The 18,713-nt window shown below is 38.6% G+C and overlaps 1 protein-coding gene across 3 annotated transcripts in view; it reads right to left on the bottom strand.

Annotated features, from left to right (window-relative positions):
* Positions 1 to 6,863: 6,863 nt before the first annotated feature.
* Positions 6,864 to 18,713, bottom strand: part of Atl2 (atlastin GTPase 2) — a 48,748-nt gene continuing 36,898 nt past the window's right edge. Inside the window, exons 8-14 of one of the 3 annotated variants that reach the window (XM_051165356.1) lie at positions 17,106 to 17,244; positions 15,830 to 15,957; positions 13,601 to 13,657; positions 12,692 to 12,763; positions 11,275 to 11,706; positions 9,575 to 9,589; positions 9,294 to 9,480 (exon numbers count right to left, since the gene is read on the bottom strand). In XM_051165356.1, coding sequence (XP_051021313.1) covers positions 9,373 to 9,480; positions 9,575 to 9,589; positions 11,275 to 11,706; positions 12,692 to 12,763; positions 13,601 to 13,657; positions 15,830 to 15,957; positions 17,106 to 17,244 — 951 coding nt within the window. In that variant the 3' untranslated portion in view covers positions 9,294 to 9,372. Of the gene's footprint in view, positions 8,972 to 9,293; positions 9,481 to 9,574; positions 9,590 to 11,274; positions 11,707 to 12,691; positions 12,764 to 13,600; positions 13,658 to 15,829; positions 15,958 to 17,105; positions 17,245 to 18,713 lie in introns of those variants that run through there. The other 2 variants (XM_051165396.1, XM_051165428.1) reach the window with 2 other exon arrangements.

Here is an 18,713-nt window from a genome sequence, read left to right as displayed (position 1 = left end):
ACTCTTGTCTGCTACCCATGCTCACCTTGCCCTGTGCTTTTCTGTAGGGCGATTGCATTCTAACAAATGATAAAAATTTGCTTTGTTACATTCATTGCTGTCTGGTTTTACTACAAAGGCTTCCTTCCCCCTTTTGCTCACTACCAGCACCCTCATACCTGTTAACTACCACCCAATAAGTGACTGTGGAATAAATAAACAAACTGAATAAGTATTTCTACAATTGCTATGCTCTCCCTTAACAGCTCTCCTCCTTGGCCCTCCCATATGACACCATCTTACACTGTTGACTTATAACTGCTTTGTATTTACATATGACATGTTGCCTATTAGGTTTTGTGGAGTGATTAAGTTAAATGAGTGAATAAACACTGCTTCTATTATAGCTATAATCCCAACCCCACCACCGCCATTACTCCTCTTTCTTGGCTTTCTGAAGTTAACTATATTTTCCTTGAAATATTCCACCTGGAAAGAAAGTGAGCCAGAGAGCAGGAAGTTAGTCAGTGACTAGGATAATGTTTCCTGTGCTCCATCTATGTGCTCCATCTATGATTAGATGAAATGCCAATTTATTTTTGAGATGCCAAGAAGGTGGTGTAAAAAATATGTTGGGATTTTTCATTTGTTCATACTTAAAGCATGCCCTGAGTGATGAAATCTAGAGTGATTCATTCTAGATGTGCACCTGCTGAGGGGTGGAAAGCAAGGTAGATGGATCCCCTTTGGTCCTATAGGCTATCAGTGATGTGGGGAGCCTGTGACATACAACAGAGCAATGCTTATGAGCACTGAGCTTCGTCTCCTGTGGTACATCAGGGACTTTATAAAAGTACTTAGGAGACAACATAAAAATACTTATGAAACAACAGAGAAATTTTAGATGATGATTGGATATTAAATACTAGGAATCATTTGCCTTTTAGAATGACAAGCAACTATGGTTGCTAAAATTATGGTCTTATTTTACAATCCATATGGAAACATTTATGATTGAAATGATAAATAGCTGAGGCTGCCTTCAGAGTAAGTCTACTGTGAGATGAATGGAAGTGCACATGTGAAAACAACTTGGCTGTGTGGCATGCCATTTGATCTGGGCGATGAACCAATGGGAATTCATTATATTGTTCTATGCTGTGTTTGGAAATTTTCATTAAATGTCTTGAAACGTCCCTTTGTCAAAGTCTTCACTAAGTTCTCATTTGATGTCACATACCCAGCACCACTATTCTTCAATCAGGGGGGGAAAAAACAGTCCATAGGCACACACACAAGACAGAACAACCACCACAAAGCCTAACATTCAGTCAACACTACCATTTGCACATCTAAGCGCCAACTTTGGTGAGCAATACCACTAGAGGCAAACCGATATAAAACTGACCGGAACTTTTTTTTTCTTTTCTTTTCTTTCCTTTTCATTCTTCCCAAGGCCTCTACTTGCCCCACTCTTCTCCATAGTTTACCTACAATGTCCATTAAAAGGGCTGGAAAGATGGTTCAGCAGTTAAGGGGTCATACTGTTCTAGCAGAGGACCTAAGTTTGGTTCCTAGAACCCACACTGAGCAGTTTACAAGTACATGAAATTGCAGCTCCGCTGAATTCAATGCCTATGGGCACCTACACACTGGGGCCAGAGGAGGGGCGCTAATCTCTTTAACCACCACAGCCAGTAGAGTAATGATCCACAGGAGGCAAGAAGGCAGTTTGGTTCAACACAACTAAGTAGCTAGTGTTGCCTTAAACTTCAGGAGTCTGACCCCACATAGTTTATTTTTGACAGATTTACGCATAGCACAATTTGCTGAAAAATCTCCCGGTGCACAATGAAGCTGAAGACATGACTGCATTGACACTCTTAGTAAAGTAAATGTGACATCTTCCATAAAGATGGGTCTGGAAGAAGAGGCAGCGTGGCCTTGGCCACACAGCTAGCCCAAAGGTCACCCATACTGCTAATTATGACCACTCCCAGCCTTCCGGTTGGAAAGCAGGTTATACATCCCTCTCTTTGAAGGACAACCCTGTGTGTTTAACATTCCGTGAGCACAAGGACCTCTATACTTAATGCGTGTTCATACACACACACACACACACACACACACACACACACACAATTTTAAAATAATAATTTTAAAAGGTTTGTAAGTTTCACAGGACCTTTTTTATTAAATTTATTTTGAATTTATTCATTTTACATCCCTATTGTAGCTCCCTCCCTCTTCCCCCCTTCCCCCTCCCCAGTCCTCCTCCCCTACCATCTGACCTCAGTCTATCAAGTCTCATTTAGACTGCCTTCATCCTCTTCCTCTGTGGCGTGGCAAGGCTGCCCCACCAGGAGGGAGTGATCAAGCTGGCAATGGAGACCATGCTACCTATCAAGTCCATCTGAGCTGGGGGTCTAGGTCCTCTCAGTGCATGGTTCTTGGTTGGTGCATCAGTCTCTGTGGGCCCCCCCCCCCCAGCCCAGATTTCTTGGCTCTGGACAGGATCTTTTAAACATCGTGTATACCATATGAATTTGGATAAGTGCAGCTCTTTTTCAATGCCAATTAAATGTACTCATTCACTTCTAAGAAAGAGCTTCTCTAGGTTTTTGGCAGGAAGATATTTATGTGTTTGATGTGACACTTATTTTATCCAATAGCCTTTACTTCTGAAATATATGTTTTTAAACTGTGATACATTTTTAAAAGACTCGGGAAGAGCCAGACACAGTGGTGCACACCTGTAATCCCAGCACTGGGGGAGGCAGAGGCAGGTGAATCTCTGTGAGTTTGAGGCCAACCTACTCTACAAAGTGAGTCCAGGACGGCCAAGGCTACACAGAGAAACCCTGTACTGGAAAAAAAAAAAAAAAAAAAGAAGAAGAAGAAGACGACGACTCAGGAAGTTAATATTTGTGCATTCTGTTCACACTTGTGCCAGGTATTGTCCTATGGGCTAGAAATATGACTGAATAAAGACAAGCCCTGCTGTCTGGAGGCCAGCATAGTCAAAGACATACAAAAATGTGAGCACAGAGAGAGGGAGTGTAGGGTGTAAAAACTACAGTTAGTATTGTGTTATGGGTGGCAATAGAGATGCTGGCCTGTAAGCTTAAGACATGAGTTCAATTACCTATAGTCACATGGTCAAGAGAACCCACTCCTCAGGTTGCCCTTTGACCTCCACATAGTCACTGTGGCACATGTTCACACAAACACCCACACATAGACACACACTAAATAAATGAAAAATAATACAGTGTGCTGGAAATTTGCTGAGTTGATTTTAAGCACCCCTACCAACCACCATCTCTCTCTCTCTCTCTCTCTCTCTCTCTCTCTCTCTCTCTCTCTCTCTCCGCTCGCTCTCTCTCTCTCTCTCTCCTCTCCCTCTCTCTCTCCCTCTCTCACCACACTCCGCACCACACTCACACACACACTCACACACACACTCACACACACGGAACCATCATATAAAATAACAGATGCCGGTTTAGTTGGCCATAACAATCACTATGCATATGAAAAAGCAAATGTGTTGTACAGCACCAAAGTCTGAGACTGGCTGGCTGTTTTCGACTTTGCCATTTTCTATTAAGGGCTCACACTACTCGGTACATTTGTTTCAAAATACTCTTGACAGTGGAATGCAGCACTCCTGTGTTCCAATTCGCTGAACCCAGCTTGCCATCTTATTGGATTCCTCATTAAAGAATTGGATACATTCTGATCAGTTTATATTTTATAAGACAGTCATGTTTGAAGGTTGTATTTCCATAGCAGCCTGAGTCTCTGTTCACTTATAAAATGTAGATAGTGCTCTTCTCTGCAAAAGGCGATGAAAGAACACAGACTGTTGTAAAAAGTTGCACGCCATCTTTGAACACTCTCTAAATAGTTAGATTGCAATGATCAGCTATGCCCAAAACCAGATCCTTAAAGGAGTGATAACAGAGAGAGATCCAGGCTAGTCGGCCCAGACATAAAATAACATCTGAAGTTAAGAATGGATCTATATATGGGAGATAACCCTGACTTTTAAATATGAGATTATATTCCAACCCATTGTCAATATTTATCCTTCCTAAACAGGCTCCACCTCTCTCACAGGGAAACAACAGACTACATTATCATTTCATATGGCTGTGCAGAAAGTTTTCCTAATTAGCAAACAGACAAACCTGTAATCCTACTTCTAAGTACTTCCCTAGCACTAGATCTAACAGATCTGAATGATCTGAGATGTTTCATATATTCATAAAGAAAGAAAGAAAGAAAGAAAGAAAGAAAGAAAGAAAGAAAGAAAGAAAGGATGGATCACACAATCCACAAAGCCCTTCATCATCCGGCCCAGGTCTCTATGATTTCATCTCCACCTCTATACTTATCCCTGTCCACCATGGTGTTTTAATATTGTGTGTGGTCTTACCTGATGTTGATACAGGTCTCCTGTCTGTGGGGCTGCAGATCTGGCTTTTGATTCCAAAATGCCTTGGTAAATGTAAGTGACTTCCTTGAGTCTCAAGGGACTATAAAAGCGAAGGTGAAGGGTTGGGAGATATTAGTTGGCTAAGGCTCACAATTGGATTAACTACTCAAAAGCTAAGTAATTTATTTCAAACCTTACAAGGTGATAAGGACTTAAATAGTCTAAGAAATTATCAGCTGAGGCTGAGAGAGAATTGGCCCTGGTACAGAGGATGGATGCACATGTGTATCAGTTATATCTAAAGCTGGACTATATTTTAATTATTTTGCCTTCTACTCATTCTCCCACGGGAATTCTTATGCAGAGAGCTTATATCTTAGAGTGGATATTTTTAGCACATAAGCAGTAAAAAATTAAAGACACATTTAAAATTTTTTCTGAATTTATTCTGAAAGGAAAAAACGAGATTTCATCAATTAGCAGGAATAGACAGACCCAGCAGAAACTTGTAGCCTTTTACTAATGCTGAACATAGAAAAGGAGTATACAGTAATTGGGGGGAGGAGAAGAAATTAACAGCAAATGCTCTAAAAGCAAGAGATTTTGATTTATAAAAAGAACTAATTGGATCCTCCCTCATATAGTAAAAAGGACACCAATTTATGGATCCCTTATACTGATGCAAATAAGTCAGGAAAGGCAGGTTGTAAGTCAGAAAAGTAAAGTGGCTCAGAGCAATTATGCTTCAGTTAAAAAAATCAGAGCCATATGCCATTCTAGAATGTGACTGTCAATATGCAGAAAGAGTTGTTTTGCTTATAGAAACTGCTGAACTTATTCTGGATGATTCAGAATTGACTTGACTATTTATTCAACTACAAGTAATCAGAAATAGAAATCATTCTCTATATAACACATATCAGATATCATATGGGTCTACCAGGTCCTCAGGCACAACGACATGATGAAATTGACCAGCCATTAATATAAATGAGCTAGAAGCTTCCAAATTTTATAAGAAATACCATGTGAACAGCAAAGGTTTGAAGAAAGATTTTTCTATCACTTGGCAACAATCCAAGGAAATTATAAGGAAATATCCTACTTGTTCTTTGAATAACCAAACTCCCTTACCTGCAGGAAGAAACCCAAGGGTACCCAAAGAAAAGAAAGTTGATAAATGGATGTTTTTCACTATGTAGAGTTTGAAAATTAAAGTATATGCACTATACTATAGATAAGTATTCAGAATTTCAATGGGCAACTGCTTTAAGTTCTGAAAAGGCTGATTGCACATTCATTAGAAGTTATGGGTATTATTGGGATATCTGTTCAAATTAAGACAATGCTCTAGCATGTCTCTAGAAAAATCAAAGTTTTTTGAATATATAAAAGATATTACAGGTATACCACACAATCCTACAGGACAACCAGTTGTAGAAAGATCTAATCATAATTTAGAAGAGATGATTAATAAACAGGAAGGGGTATCAAAGACCCCCAAAGATAGGTTACATAATCCTTTATTAACTTTTAAAAAATGCTAACAAGTGAACAAAGCTCAGCAGCTGCTCAGAGGCATTAGATTTTGGGGGGAAATGCTGAGCTAAAAATCAGCCTGTTTTAAGAATGTCTTAAGCCAGGCGTGGTGGCGCACGCCTTTAATCCCAGCACTCGGGAGGCAGAGGCAGGCGGATTGCTGTGAGTTCACAGCCAGCCTGGTCTACAAAGCAAGTCCAGGACAGCCAAGGCTACACAGAGAGACTCTGTCTCAAAATACAAAAAACAAGACAAAACAAAAAAAATGTCTTAACTTCAGAATGGAAAGTAGGAAATGTGTTAATCTGGGGAGCAATTTTGCCTTTGTTTCAACAAAAGGCCCTGGGTTCCTTCAAAATTAATAAAAACTAGGCAGACTTCCTAGAAATATGCAATGGATACACACCACACTAGCAGCCAAGCAGTTAATCAAATGCCTACTCATTATTACCTGGCTAAAACACCACATTTGTATCTCAAAGGCCACTTGGGAGAGAGGAGAGAAAAACTGTGTATAGTGTGCATGTACACTTTCATGTGTGAATTAATTCGGCAATCAGGCCATGATGTGTGGCAGTCAAATGACAAAATTGAGGCAGGGTCTCTTGTGCACTATTACAGATACCAGGCTATCTGTCCTGAACTTCCAGGCATTTCCTGTCCCTGCCCCCCCCCCCGACCCTCCAACCACCCCATATTGCCATAGGAGCCCTGGGATTCCAGCTTTAGATAGGTTTGTGGGGAACCCAAACTTTACCCTAATGAAGAAAGAAAGAAAGAAAGAAAGAAAGAAAGAAAGAAAGAAAGAAAGAAAGAAAGAAAGAAAGAAAGAAAGAAAGAGAAAGAAAGAAAGAAAGAGAAAGGGAAAGAAAAAAAGTACCACAGAAAATACACCAATACGAAATGTTATTTCAGTGTTTGTCTTTAATCCATTTTGTTGGTTTTTTTGTTTTGTTTTCACAGTTTCTTGCTTAACAATGGCCAGAGCTTTCCAGATGAAACTGAAGCAAGCGCTTTCTTGGAGTCCTGAAGAGAATTCATGAGGGAAAATACTATTTCTAGTAAGAAATACTATGGAGGCCAATGGTCTAGACTTCACTTTTAACGTTGGGGGTATAAATCTGTGTAAGTTTTTAATTTCAGAACAATTGCTAGTATACAACAAACTTTTTATTTTTCATTCATAAAAACAATTTACAGCATTCATAAAACAAATCGGTCAGAGAAATAAAGAGAAAGACTTTTCAGATGGATTATTTTTGTGTAAGAACAGATAAGTAGGCAGCAATTTACTACAGATGGAAATAAACACAATCCATATAAAAGCAGGATTGGAATGGGAGTGGGAGGGAAGATGTACCAACCAAGGCAAATTTAGAACTTTCATGCATGCAACTCAACACTTGAATTCTCTTTACTTAAAATCCAAACAGGAGTGCATTAATAGGCCTTTGTAAAGGAGGTTATAAAAAGTACTGAAAAAAGGTAGCTTTGCATATAACACATACGCACACATACACATACTCTCTCTCACAAGATGGGGGGTGGGGTAGAGAGATTGGAGAGAAAAGAAAGAAAAATCAATAAATCCTCAGACAGGCTATCACAAAAAAATATTCCTTACATATACAGACACAGAAAAATAACTTTTTACAAGCTTAGCTTTGAGATACAATACCTTGAGCTCTAATTTGGGTGTACCCTAACCCACACTCTTTTCAGCATGAACAAATATGGGAGTTATACGGTGAGATACAGACTTGAAGAATTCCTTAAAAAAGAATCACAAGTTTCATTTTATATATACAACAAATTTTTAATTATGTACTGAAAATAAATTACAGGAAATAACTTTAAAATGCAACAGAAGACAAGTCACAATAAAACATTCCCATTGAATTCTCTTGGGGGTGGGATTGCAGTGCTCAAGGAAGATAAATATCACAAATATATCAAAACTTCAAATTGTCTATGCATTCACACACTGACATGAGCCACAAACATTCCTTTCACAGGGACTGCACTTATTAGCCTACCACAGAACCAGATTTTGCCATAAACTACAAAACTTTTAATACAAAATTGTATTTATATATTTATAATTCATATACATGCCCTACCTGTGATTTTTTAGAAAATAAAAGCTACACACTGTATAGACACTCTTAACTCATAGCTGTAGGCAACATTTTGGATGGAATTTCTCCCCCAATAAAATTAATGGCATATTTTATGTACATGAAGGCTACACTGCAAAGACAGTTCAGTTTCCCAGATAATGCATCTCCTTTCAGGGCAGCTTTACAAATTTAAAAGGCAAGACAAATATACACTTCAGAATTACCTTCTCAGCTACAAGAGTTGTCATGTGATTTCTGTGAAGTTTCTGGTACATGCATTTATGTAATACTGGCGTTGAAGGCAGTAAAGCAATATACACTTTTCATGTGGTGGCTCAATAAAGGCTTCATTGTCATTCTGATCTGATTCTTGATACAGTGATTCATAAATTCTCTAAAAATTAAATTTCAATGGGATACTATATTAAAGAGACTCTAAATAGATTTCTTAAAATATTTCCCTGAAATATCCTTTTACATAAGACAAATTTCACTAACATTAAATTCATTAAAAAGAAAGAAAATAATTAAACATGGCACAAATGTGCATGATAAACTAATGTTCCTCAGCCAATCTCCAGGTCTAAGGAGACATCGAAAGAAGGCTGAAAACCAACAAACAATGTTCACACTCTGTGGCAGCCATCTGTGAAGCCAGTTATACTAAACTACTTCTACAGTTGATTGTAAACTTTGGTTTATTTTTATTTGAGTTCTCATTGTACAGCAAGCATGAAAAAAGGGAGAGTGGAGTCCATGAGGAGATGAACTGTCAGTCTGTCTTTAATCGGGCATGATGAGACACCTGGTCAGTCAGGCCTGCTTTGATAGAGTTTGTTACAGACTGCCTTATGTTTTCCTCCATCAAATTATCACCCAGGGGCTTCAATACCTGTGGTATGAGAAATGTGCAAAACAAACAAAAACATGAGGTAAAAAAAGAGTACATATAAAAACAGATATAAAAAATTCAATTCAAATCAATGACAAAAATAATTAGGAATGTGAGAAATCAAAAGATGTTTCTCCAAAAAATAAAAAATAAAATAAGAAGAAAAAGTTATGATGCTACAAGCAATGCAATTAGACATTTTATAATACAACAAAAATTACTTTCCTCTTATTCAAACCATTTACAAATCCTATGAGAGGGATGTGCGATCCGTACCCTATGTGCAGCATTAAGTCTGGTATGTGTACAGCATGTGTGCAGGCCGGCCCCGACGGCCCTGCTTACTGTCCTACATGTGTAAGTGTGAACACTTCAGATAGAGAAAAAGTTAAAAACACGGTCTAATTTTTCTTCTTGTTATTGTTGGATGACAGTCTCTGCCGCTGTGCTGGTGAAAGAGCACGATGAACCACTCGGCGTCTAGTGACTTCCAACAGTTTGGAAAACACCTAAAACATGGAGTGACGTGTTAGGAAGCGACTCAGAGTGCCTTGGCGCTAGAGCTAAAGACTAGAAGAATTTCAGACTTTGTAGGTTTCTCACCTTCCTGGGACTCCTCTGAAGCAAAGGAAAAGAGAAATGCAAAGAAGTTTTAGGCAAGGCTTGTTGAACACAGCACAAGTCTTCCCTGACTAGGGATTGTGACTTGTGGCTCTTACCTCACTATACTGAAAATAACTTTACACACCTGAGATTCTGCCGTCAAACTGTTCTATAATAACGGCACTTCTAAAGTCCTAGAATCAATGTCAACAGACAGCATTACAAAAGACAGTGTACAATTACTGAAATCCAGGTGAGAGAAGAATAGTATTGGTTCAAAAATTTTAAGAAGATCATTTTTAAAGCCGTGATGAGGTGATAATTCTTAATCCATCTTCTACTAGAAAATATCAAAAGACAACAAAGCGGTAGGACTGATTTTAAGAGATGAAAATTTGAACTTAAAATGTCTGAACACAAACTCCAAAAGAGATCTTAATACACTAGGGTTCTTTTAAAAGAGTGGGTTAGCTTATATCAGTGGTTCCCAGCCTGTGGGTCAGGACCCCTCTGGCAAACCTCTATCCCCTAAAATATTTACATTATGATCTGTAAGAGTAGCAAAATTACAGTTGGGAAGTAGCAACAAAAACAATGTCATGGTTGGGGTCCCCACAACATGTGGGCCTGTAGTAGAGGCTCACAGCATCAGGAAGACTGAGAACCACTGATCTATATAGTCATAATGATGTTATTCTAATACCTAATCACTTTCCTTCAGAAAAAAAAAAAAAATGGTTGATTCCTTCAGTCTTTTAACTGAAAGCCAAAACAAACCAGAACCTGTAAATCCTAACTTCTGACAAGCCCAGTGTCTCACTGACCCAGAAATGGCATGGAAAACATCTCATGCTGCACCTCAGCAATAACTACAGCTTCATTCTGCTGCTCCATGAGGAGATGGTGTTTCAGTACTTAATGAGGACCATTTTAACAACAACCACGGGAGAAATTATCTATACTCAAGCAATCCAGGTAGAAATATATCAAACAGCTTTCCTTAATAGATAATTGCTGAGCAGAGATTTCAGCCTGGCTTTGGTCTCCGGTTTGATGTGAAAGATTATAGGTGATGTTGCTTTCGCTGACTATGGTGCTCTGCTCTACTCTGTTCTGCTCACTATATTTCCAAAAAAAACAGATATCAACATTTCTTTGGAAAGAAATCTCTGTGGAATTACTCCTTGGAGTACTGCAATAAATTGCCACCATTATCACAGAAAATACAAAGACCTAACATATTTCTCCTGCATTGTTTCTTTTTAATATTGGTTAAAATTTTTCATTTTCCTCCCGAAAGCACTAACTGTACTTCCAGACTTTTTTCTTACCTTTAAAATTGCTCATTGGCAATATTTTCTTTGCTCACAAATATTATTAGTAAATCTAGCCTTGCCCACTATCTGGCATAATCATCGGGCTTATAACTAAGAATCAACCAAAGATATTACAGATTGAAGCTAACCAAAGTAAACTGTAATTATGAATAAAGAGAAACAAACCTTTAACTGAATTGGACTCTATATTAAAAAACAATCAAAACACTACACCCCCTCCCCGCAAAAAATCCCACCAAACCCATCCTCTTGTCATTCTTCACGTAAAGCAAACAGTAGGTGTCCAAATAAGGTAGGAAATGGAAGCTAGAAATCAAACACAAGTGAGATCAGTCACAGCAAAACCAAAAGACAGATACCAACCTGTTCCCATAGTGTTTCAGCAATCTGATCAATCATTGTTCCAATTTCTCTGAACTCCCCAGAGTACTTAACATATGCCCAAGTACAAAGGGACGTCAGTGCTAGTCCCATGACAAGGTTGCATAAGACAGCTATAGAGTTTAGGCCAATGAAGCCAGTCAGTCCTGAGATTATATACATAGCAAACATGACTGCGAACAGTGTGGCAGGGGTACGAGCAGCATAGAAGATATTTTTGCCATCATTGTGCTTTATAAAATTTGCATAGGTTTCTTCGATTTCAGCTTCAAGCTGGTCCTGATAACGGCGGCAGAATTCATCTCCACCCATTTTTTTCACAGAACGAAACTGTTTAAGTGCCACTTCCTTGAGATCCAGGTGTTTTCGCTCCAAATCTGAAGGTGCAATGTAAGGCTTATCACCACCGCATACCTATACAAACCAAATTATAATAAGAATTACATGCTAAAAGTAATACTTGAAAAGCATTCCGTGCTCATAGATTTCAAGTCTCATAAAATTAAACCACTTACATGGCTGCTTCAAACTTAAGCATAACAACTCATAAGTAATCATATCATATGCTTAACTGTGCTGGCTAGTCTTATGTCAACTTGACACACAAACTAGAATTATCAGAAAGGAGACAAATCTCAATTGAGAAGATGCCTCTGTAAGACCGAGCTATAAGGTATATTCTTAATTAGTGATTGATGGGGGAGGGCCCAGCCCACTGTGTGGTGCCGTCCTGGGCTGGTGGTCCTGGCTTCTATAAGAAATCAGGCAAGGCAGTAAGTAGCACTCTCCCAAGACCTCTGCACCAGCTCCTTCCTGCAGGTTCTGCCCTGTTTGAGCTCCTGTCCCGACTTCCTTCAGTGATGAACAGCAATATGGAAGTGTAAGCCAAGTACACCCTTTCCTCCCCAGTTGCTTTTGGTCATGGTGTTTCATTGCATCAATAGCAACCCTAAGACACTGGCTCAATCAAGTTATTTTTCCAAATGAAACTAAATCACCAAAACTGAAGGCACAGTATTCACACTGTCCTCTCTTTATCCACTAGTAAACCAAAGCAGCACAATACATTACTAGCAAGAGAAAAAAGAACATAACATGTATTTAAAAGATGAGCAACCTTGGAGAACAAATTGCTATTGGTCTCCAGCTAACGTCACTTCCATCTCAGGCTGCTAATTCTGAATTCAGAGTCAGAAAAAACAACAATAGAGTTCATGTATCCTGCATGCTAGCCACGTGACTTACTTGCTAACAGTTAATTCCAGCAAAGACCATACAAAGACAATTACAGAATAATGCAACATGACACTATGTAAAGAGAGTAAATTAGTTCAATTATTTTAATTATAAAACATCTTCTATTCTTATCTAGCAGAAAGCTTAAACATTAGGTACAAACCTGCTCCATACTTTTACAATAGCTGTCTCTTGCTCCTGCTACTGCAGCAAGGTTATTAGCCTCAGCTGTTGCCTAAAAGATAAAATTTAATATAGCAATACTGTGGAAAAGTACTCTGTGACTGTAAATTCCTATTAATATAATAGATTATACACAACAAACAATTCTGGGAATGAATGAAAAAAATATCAGCCGCTAGTTTTACTTTCCTTTGGAAGAGTGCGTCAGTAAAGAGGATGATACAGGCTTACTAGGACTCCCTTTCTGGTTTTGTTTGTGTTAAAACAGATTTGTAGACAATATATCACATGTGTTCAGGAAATGGACAGAGAGAAACCAATGTAATCCCAAAATGTGCTGAGTCCCTGGGACTCAAGAATCTCTTGTATGAACAACCAGATTCACACAAGAGTCATTTTCTTTCTTTCTTTCTTTTAAAACATATACATTTATTTTATTATACATGAACTTCAAACACACTATAAAACTAAGGAATTGCCCAAAGTGATAAATTTTAGAAAACAGAACATTTATACAAATAACAGTGCTCCCAAAGAACACAAACACACAGTCTACCTACACTAACAGCAGCTCGTTACTGGCAAATGAAAGTAATCCTTATTACAAGCAAGAGCCTTTTATCAAAGACTCAGGGCAAAAGCATTTAGTCCAGAGGGGCCTATAATAAACCATCCTAGGCAAAAGCATTTTTGTATACTTTTAGGATCTAAAGATAAAAGTACCAAGGCTGATATTTCTAGTAGTCAATACTGTGCTGAGTCTACCATTTGCAGTTAGAAAAAAAATTTTTATTTTTATATATATGCGCAACAGGGGGCATGTCCCTCCATTTTCTGTACCCCTCTAAAGCCATAATTTTAATTCTCCCTCATTCATTCTTATTCTTACCTGAAGCATGGACTTTGGATGTGGCAGTTCCTCTCCTTGATATATTTTAATATATGCCTAAAATAACAGAATATTCACTGTACTGGTGTGCAATGCAATTTGATGCTATGTCCCCAAAGAAAGTCATTAAACATAAGAATTCACAAGAAAAAATAAATAATAAAGTGGTAAGCTTTAAAACCCATACACTCTAAGAACAGCAAAGTTGTGCTGCGTATCATCACACAGATACTGTGCCAAATAAAATACCCTAAAGAAATTTTTCTAAATATAATTCCAACTTGTCTAAAAGTTTTACTTCATATTTAAAATTTTTGTAGGTAAAATGTCATCTATTTTATAAAAAGAAATCTTTAATTCTCTACCTTCAATGTTTCAAATAGATAATTTAGAAAACAGGTTAACCCATCATTTTACTTTAAATAATTTAACTCAAAAGAAAAAGAAATCCTAATTTGTAGTCAAAGCATAAGAGTTGGCTGTTGCATAAAATGGGTTATTAATGTTTATTATTAATCCATAGATTATTCCATCAGTTAATCATTTAACCTGCTACCAGATCAACAAAAGACACAGATACCTGTTAGGTTTTTAATATGCCTTAAACCTGGGGCTGGGCAGAAACTACTCCCTAAGCTGTATTTTACCTCCCAGCCCCACATTCCATGCCAATTGCTGTAATGCGCTTCCCATCCAGTACCCCATGAATACTTGCACCTGTTTCTCATCTGGGCTGCCTTCCTCCATCACCGATCCTCAGTGCAGTGCACCACCCAGCCACGTGCTAGCTGTTCACGCTAGCCCATGGTAGCTCCGCCTCCTCTTCTCTCCCTCTCGTCTCTCCTGTGATCCTCTGTCATCACACCCCATGAACCCTGGCCCTGCCAATCTCACTTCTGCCCTGCCCCGGTGTAGGCATTTATTCAGCCAATCAGCGATCATTTGAAGGCAAGGTTACACAGTATCAGTTTGGTATATGTGAGGGTTTGCTGGTAAAACAGTGAGATTCTTGAGGGGCAAGCAATTATTTAAATAAAAAGCACCAGACCATGCTTTAACACTAGGCTTAAAAAAAAAAAAAAAAAGCACATGAAGTTTCAAGGGCAGAGTGGCGAGGGGCTAGAGGACGCGCTGCAGTGAGGGAATGGAGTGTGAATTTAATCAACACTCTATACACAAATAGGAAATTCCCAAACAATAAAAGAGGACGGAGGACACATTTATGGCATTCAAACAGGAGTCTTTGCCTCAACTTCCTATTGACTCAAACTTAATAATTAAACAATGATTGCATAAAAGTGATAAAAAGCATCTAACAAGTAAGCAAAAACACATTAACTTCATTAGCTGTATTCCCCACCCTTCTCTTTATAACTGCTATTAATGCAACTCTGTAGGATCAACTTGTTCCAACAGGAAAAGTAAAAAGGAGCAGAAAAAGATCTCCACAAGTAACGTCCCTAGACTCAGAAAACAGCATAGATACTTTTAACCCCTCTTACTAGTGCTCAGAGCTCTACGGGAAGACTTTTGTGAGACTTTAGGAGACAGAGTTATGCAGCCAGCCGCAGGTATCGCTCACAATGGCAGAGCTGTGTTACAGTATGACAAATGGCTCTTCTCTCCACATTAGAAATGCAGAAAAGAAGGATATCCCGAGAAAAATAGTATCACTGAATAAAAGACACAGGTTCCTCTATTTCCGTACGTGTCTGTCCATCTGTGTGCAGGCAGGCACTTCCACCTGTGACTGTTTAAGTGCATGCACGTCTGGGGGTCTTCTGCTACCTATGCTACCATGCAGAGACCAGAAGTAGTCAGTCACATGTTCTCCTGTCACGCGCCAACATTACTTCGATTCGTGGTCTTCTCTAAACTGGGGTCTCATATTTTCTCAGTTAGCTGATAAGCAGGAAGCCCTACTCCTGCTGTCTTCACCCTCTAGAAGTAGGTCACAATCCCGTGAGATGCCCAGCTTGTTCTGTGATGTCTAGGATGTGAACTCGGGTCCTCACGATTGTGTAAGTACTTTTAACAACTGACCCATCCATCGCGCCAGATCCTGCTGGATCCTTAATGTGGATATAACAAATTCAAGCAGAAAAATATTCCTTTTTTTTTTTTTTTTTCTTTTTTTTCTAGAAAGTAAACCTCTTGTCCATAAAGATGTTTTGAAAGTTACCTACATTTCTTTTTGCGATAGCATCATCTGGCTTAGAATTCACCTACCTTAAAATATTCTACAAGATCTCTACAAGTGACTTTAGATCCACTTATCTCTTTCTCAACAAGATTTTCAGGGGCAAGGAGCAATGGAACCAGATTTCGAAGCTCCCGTTTAAAGTCTTCATCGATATCTGATGGACATAAAATTAGCCAACATATTAGTGCAAACACACGAATAAATCCTCACTGACAAGTTTATGAAATTTTATGAAGAGCACACAGTATCTATTACTTAAATAGATTCATTTTTCTAAAAATGTCATCTAAATATGCCGTATGTCCTACGGGGGGGGGGGAATCTCTATTACTCTATCCCATTTCTCCCATAATTTTTTTTTAGCTCAAATGGTGGTTTTTCAAAATGAATTCTATAGTTAAAAAAAAAAAAAAGCAAACCATACAGGGTACTATATAAAATTTCAGTAGACTGTTTTTCTTTTCTTTCTTTTTTTTTTTTTGTTTGTTTTTTTGTTTTTTGAGATAGGGTTTCTCTGTTTAGCCTTGGTTGTCCTGGACTTGCTGTGTAGACCAGGCTGGCCTCAAACTCATAGCGATCCGCCTGCCTCTGCCTCCCAAGCACCAGGATTAAAGGCATGCGCCACCACGCCCAGCAAGTAGAGCATTTTTCTACCTATTGTATAAATCATATCAATCTCATCTGCTCTGCCATTATACTTAAATAATCCTGAAGTACACACACACAGACATACGCACATGGACACTTGAAAGAGAAATTCTGAGTCCATCAATTCAATAAAACAGTGAAGCTTTTTTTTTTTTTTTTAGCAGACTGTAATCAGAGAAGTTGTAAAAGGCTCTCAGCCTTCAGGACATGAGGCCTTAGCAAGACCACATTAAAACAGCTCATCAGTATGCTACGGAGTGGCCAAGCAACCAAAGGCAAGCTAGAACCAATACAAGAGAACACTGCAATCACACCGCTAACATAGAATAAGGAAACACTTACAGGCAACTAAAGAATGCTGAGAGGGGGAGAAATAGTCCTCCTCGAGGAGGAGCAAACCAAGTGGTTGTCCAGGACAAAACCACACATATGTATTTAGAAACAGATATGTATATACACATACATGTATCATGTAACAACAATTAATGAAAAAAAGAGGAAATGAATTTGAAAGAAGCACGAAAGGGTGCATGGGAGGACTTAGAAGGAGGAAAGAAGGGAGAAAGGCTGTAATTACATTATAATCTCAAAAACAGAATATAATACAAACTTTCAGCTGCTAACTAGCAGTAGTTTTAGCATGGGAATACCTACCTTTCAGTCGTCCATCAAAACTAGGGTTCGTAGCCACTTTGAGACCAGGATGTGGTAAAAGGAAGCAACCCAGATTTGAGAAACAATTGTGAATGTGCTTCCTGACATTCTGCAGCTCTTCATGCTGGTTTTGTTTTACCTGGAAGAAGAAATAGAGGGAGGCTGTAAGAAGATTTTTTAATTTTAAGAAGGACACACATACATAACCACACACATGCACACGGGACTCAAACTACTTTACTTCCACTGCAAGCTTATTTCTAGTCACTTTTATCAACTCGAAAGACATTTTGTCTTAGAGAAAGCTGTCTGAAATCCAAAAATAGACAAATAACTAATTATAACACCTAATACTTGACTAGTAAGTTGTGATTGTGACTTAGAAACTAATAAAGAATTTGCCTTTAAAGCACTTATGTCAAAATAACACTAAACAAACTGAAGCCAAAAGAAGCGGACATTAATTTGCCTGAGATTAAGACAGCCTCTGAGCAAAGTGAAAAGTCCAGTCAGAGCTACAGTGAGGCTGGAGGGGTAGCCTAGTGTTGGGAGCACACACTGCTCTTGCAGAGCCAGCGCTGGTCCCAGCAAAGCGTCTGTAACCCCAGCTCTACGGCACCCCACACATCTGGCCTCCAAGTGCATTGCACTCAGATGCACATATAGACAGACACACAAACAGACACATAATTAGAGAGAGAGAGAGAGCGCACGCGCGCACCAGGGCAGTCGAAACAGAGTACGAATTTCAGTGCTCTCAGTTATCTATTACTTATACCAATCATCCGATCTTTAAGAAGCGACTGCTATGTATTTTAAGTACATGCTTTTAAAATCATTTTTACTATATTTTATTTATTTTTGTGTGTACGCATGTATATAGGTTGGGGAAGGTATATGTGTGTTACAGCACATATGTGGAGATTAAACTTCAAGAACTGTTCTCTCCTTCCATCATGCGGGTCCTGGCACAAGAAACTAAGGTCTTTGGGCTTAGACACAAGTTTCTACACCTGCTAAACCATCTTACCAGCCCATGAAAGAAAAGCCTTAATTTTTAAAAAAAATAATTACTAACATGTCTAGATTTGGAGGTATTGTTAAGACAGGGTGTCTCACTATGTAACCCTGGCTGTCCTGGAACCTTCTATATGGCTTCTATGTAGCTTCAGGCTAGCCTCCAACTCATAAGTGATCCACCTGCCTCTGCCTCCTCAGTAATAGGATTAAAAGTATATGCCAATGTTAATATTCCCTGCCTGCATGTCTAGGCATTAATTAACTCGTGCAGTCTTCCAAATATTTTTCTAAAGGCCATTCTAACAAAACATTCACTGGTCACAAAACCTGCAAACTAAGTAAATATCCATCAACAGAATGAAAGACAGTTGTTCACCAGTAAAATACTGTATAGTAATAAAAATAAACTAATAAACTAAATGCAACAATATAGTTTAATCTCAGGAACAAAATACTGAACAAATAAGACACAAAAGAATACATTCTGAGCCAGGCATAGTGATGCAAACCTTTAATCCTAGCACTAGGGAGGCAGAAGTTGGTGGATCGCTGTGATCCTTTTTGTACTTCATATGAAATACAAAAACA

The sequence above is a fragment of the Acomys russatus genome, chromosome 1, assembly GCF_903995435.1.
Source record: "Acomys russatus chromosome 1, mAcoRus1.1, whole genome shotgun sequence".
Classification (NCBI taxonomy): domain Eukaryota; kingdom Metazoa; phylum Chordata; class Mammalia; order Rodentia; family Muridae; genus Acomys; species Acomys russatus.
This window is presented reverse-complemented; position numbering and strand designations above follow the sequence as displayed.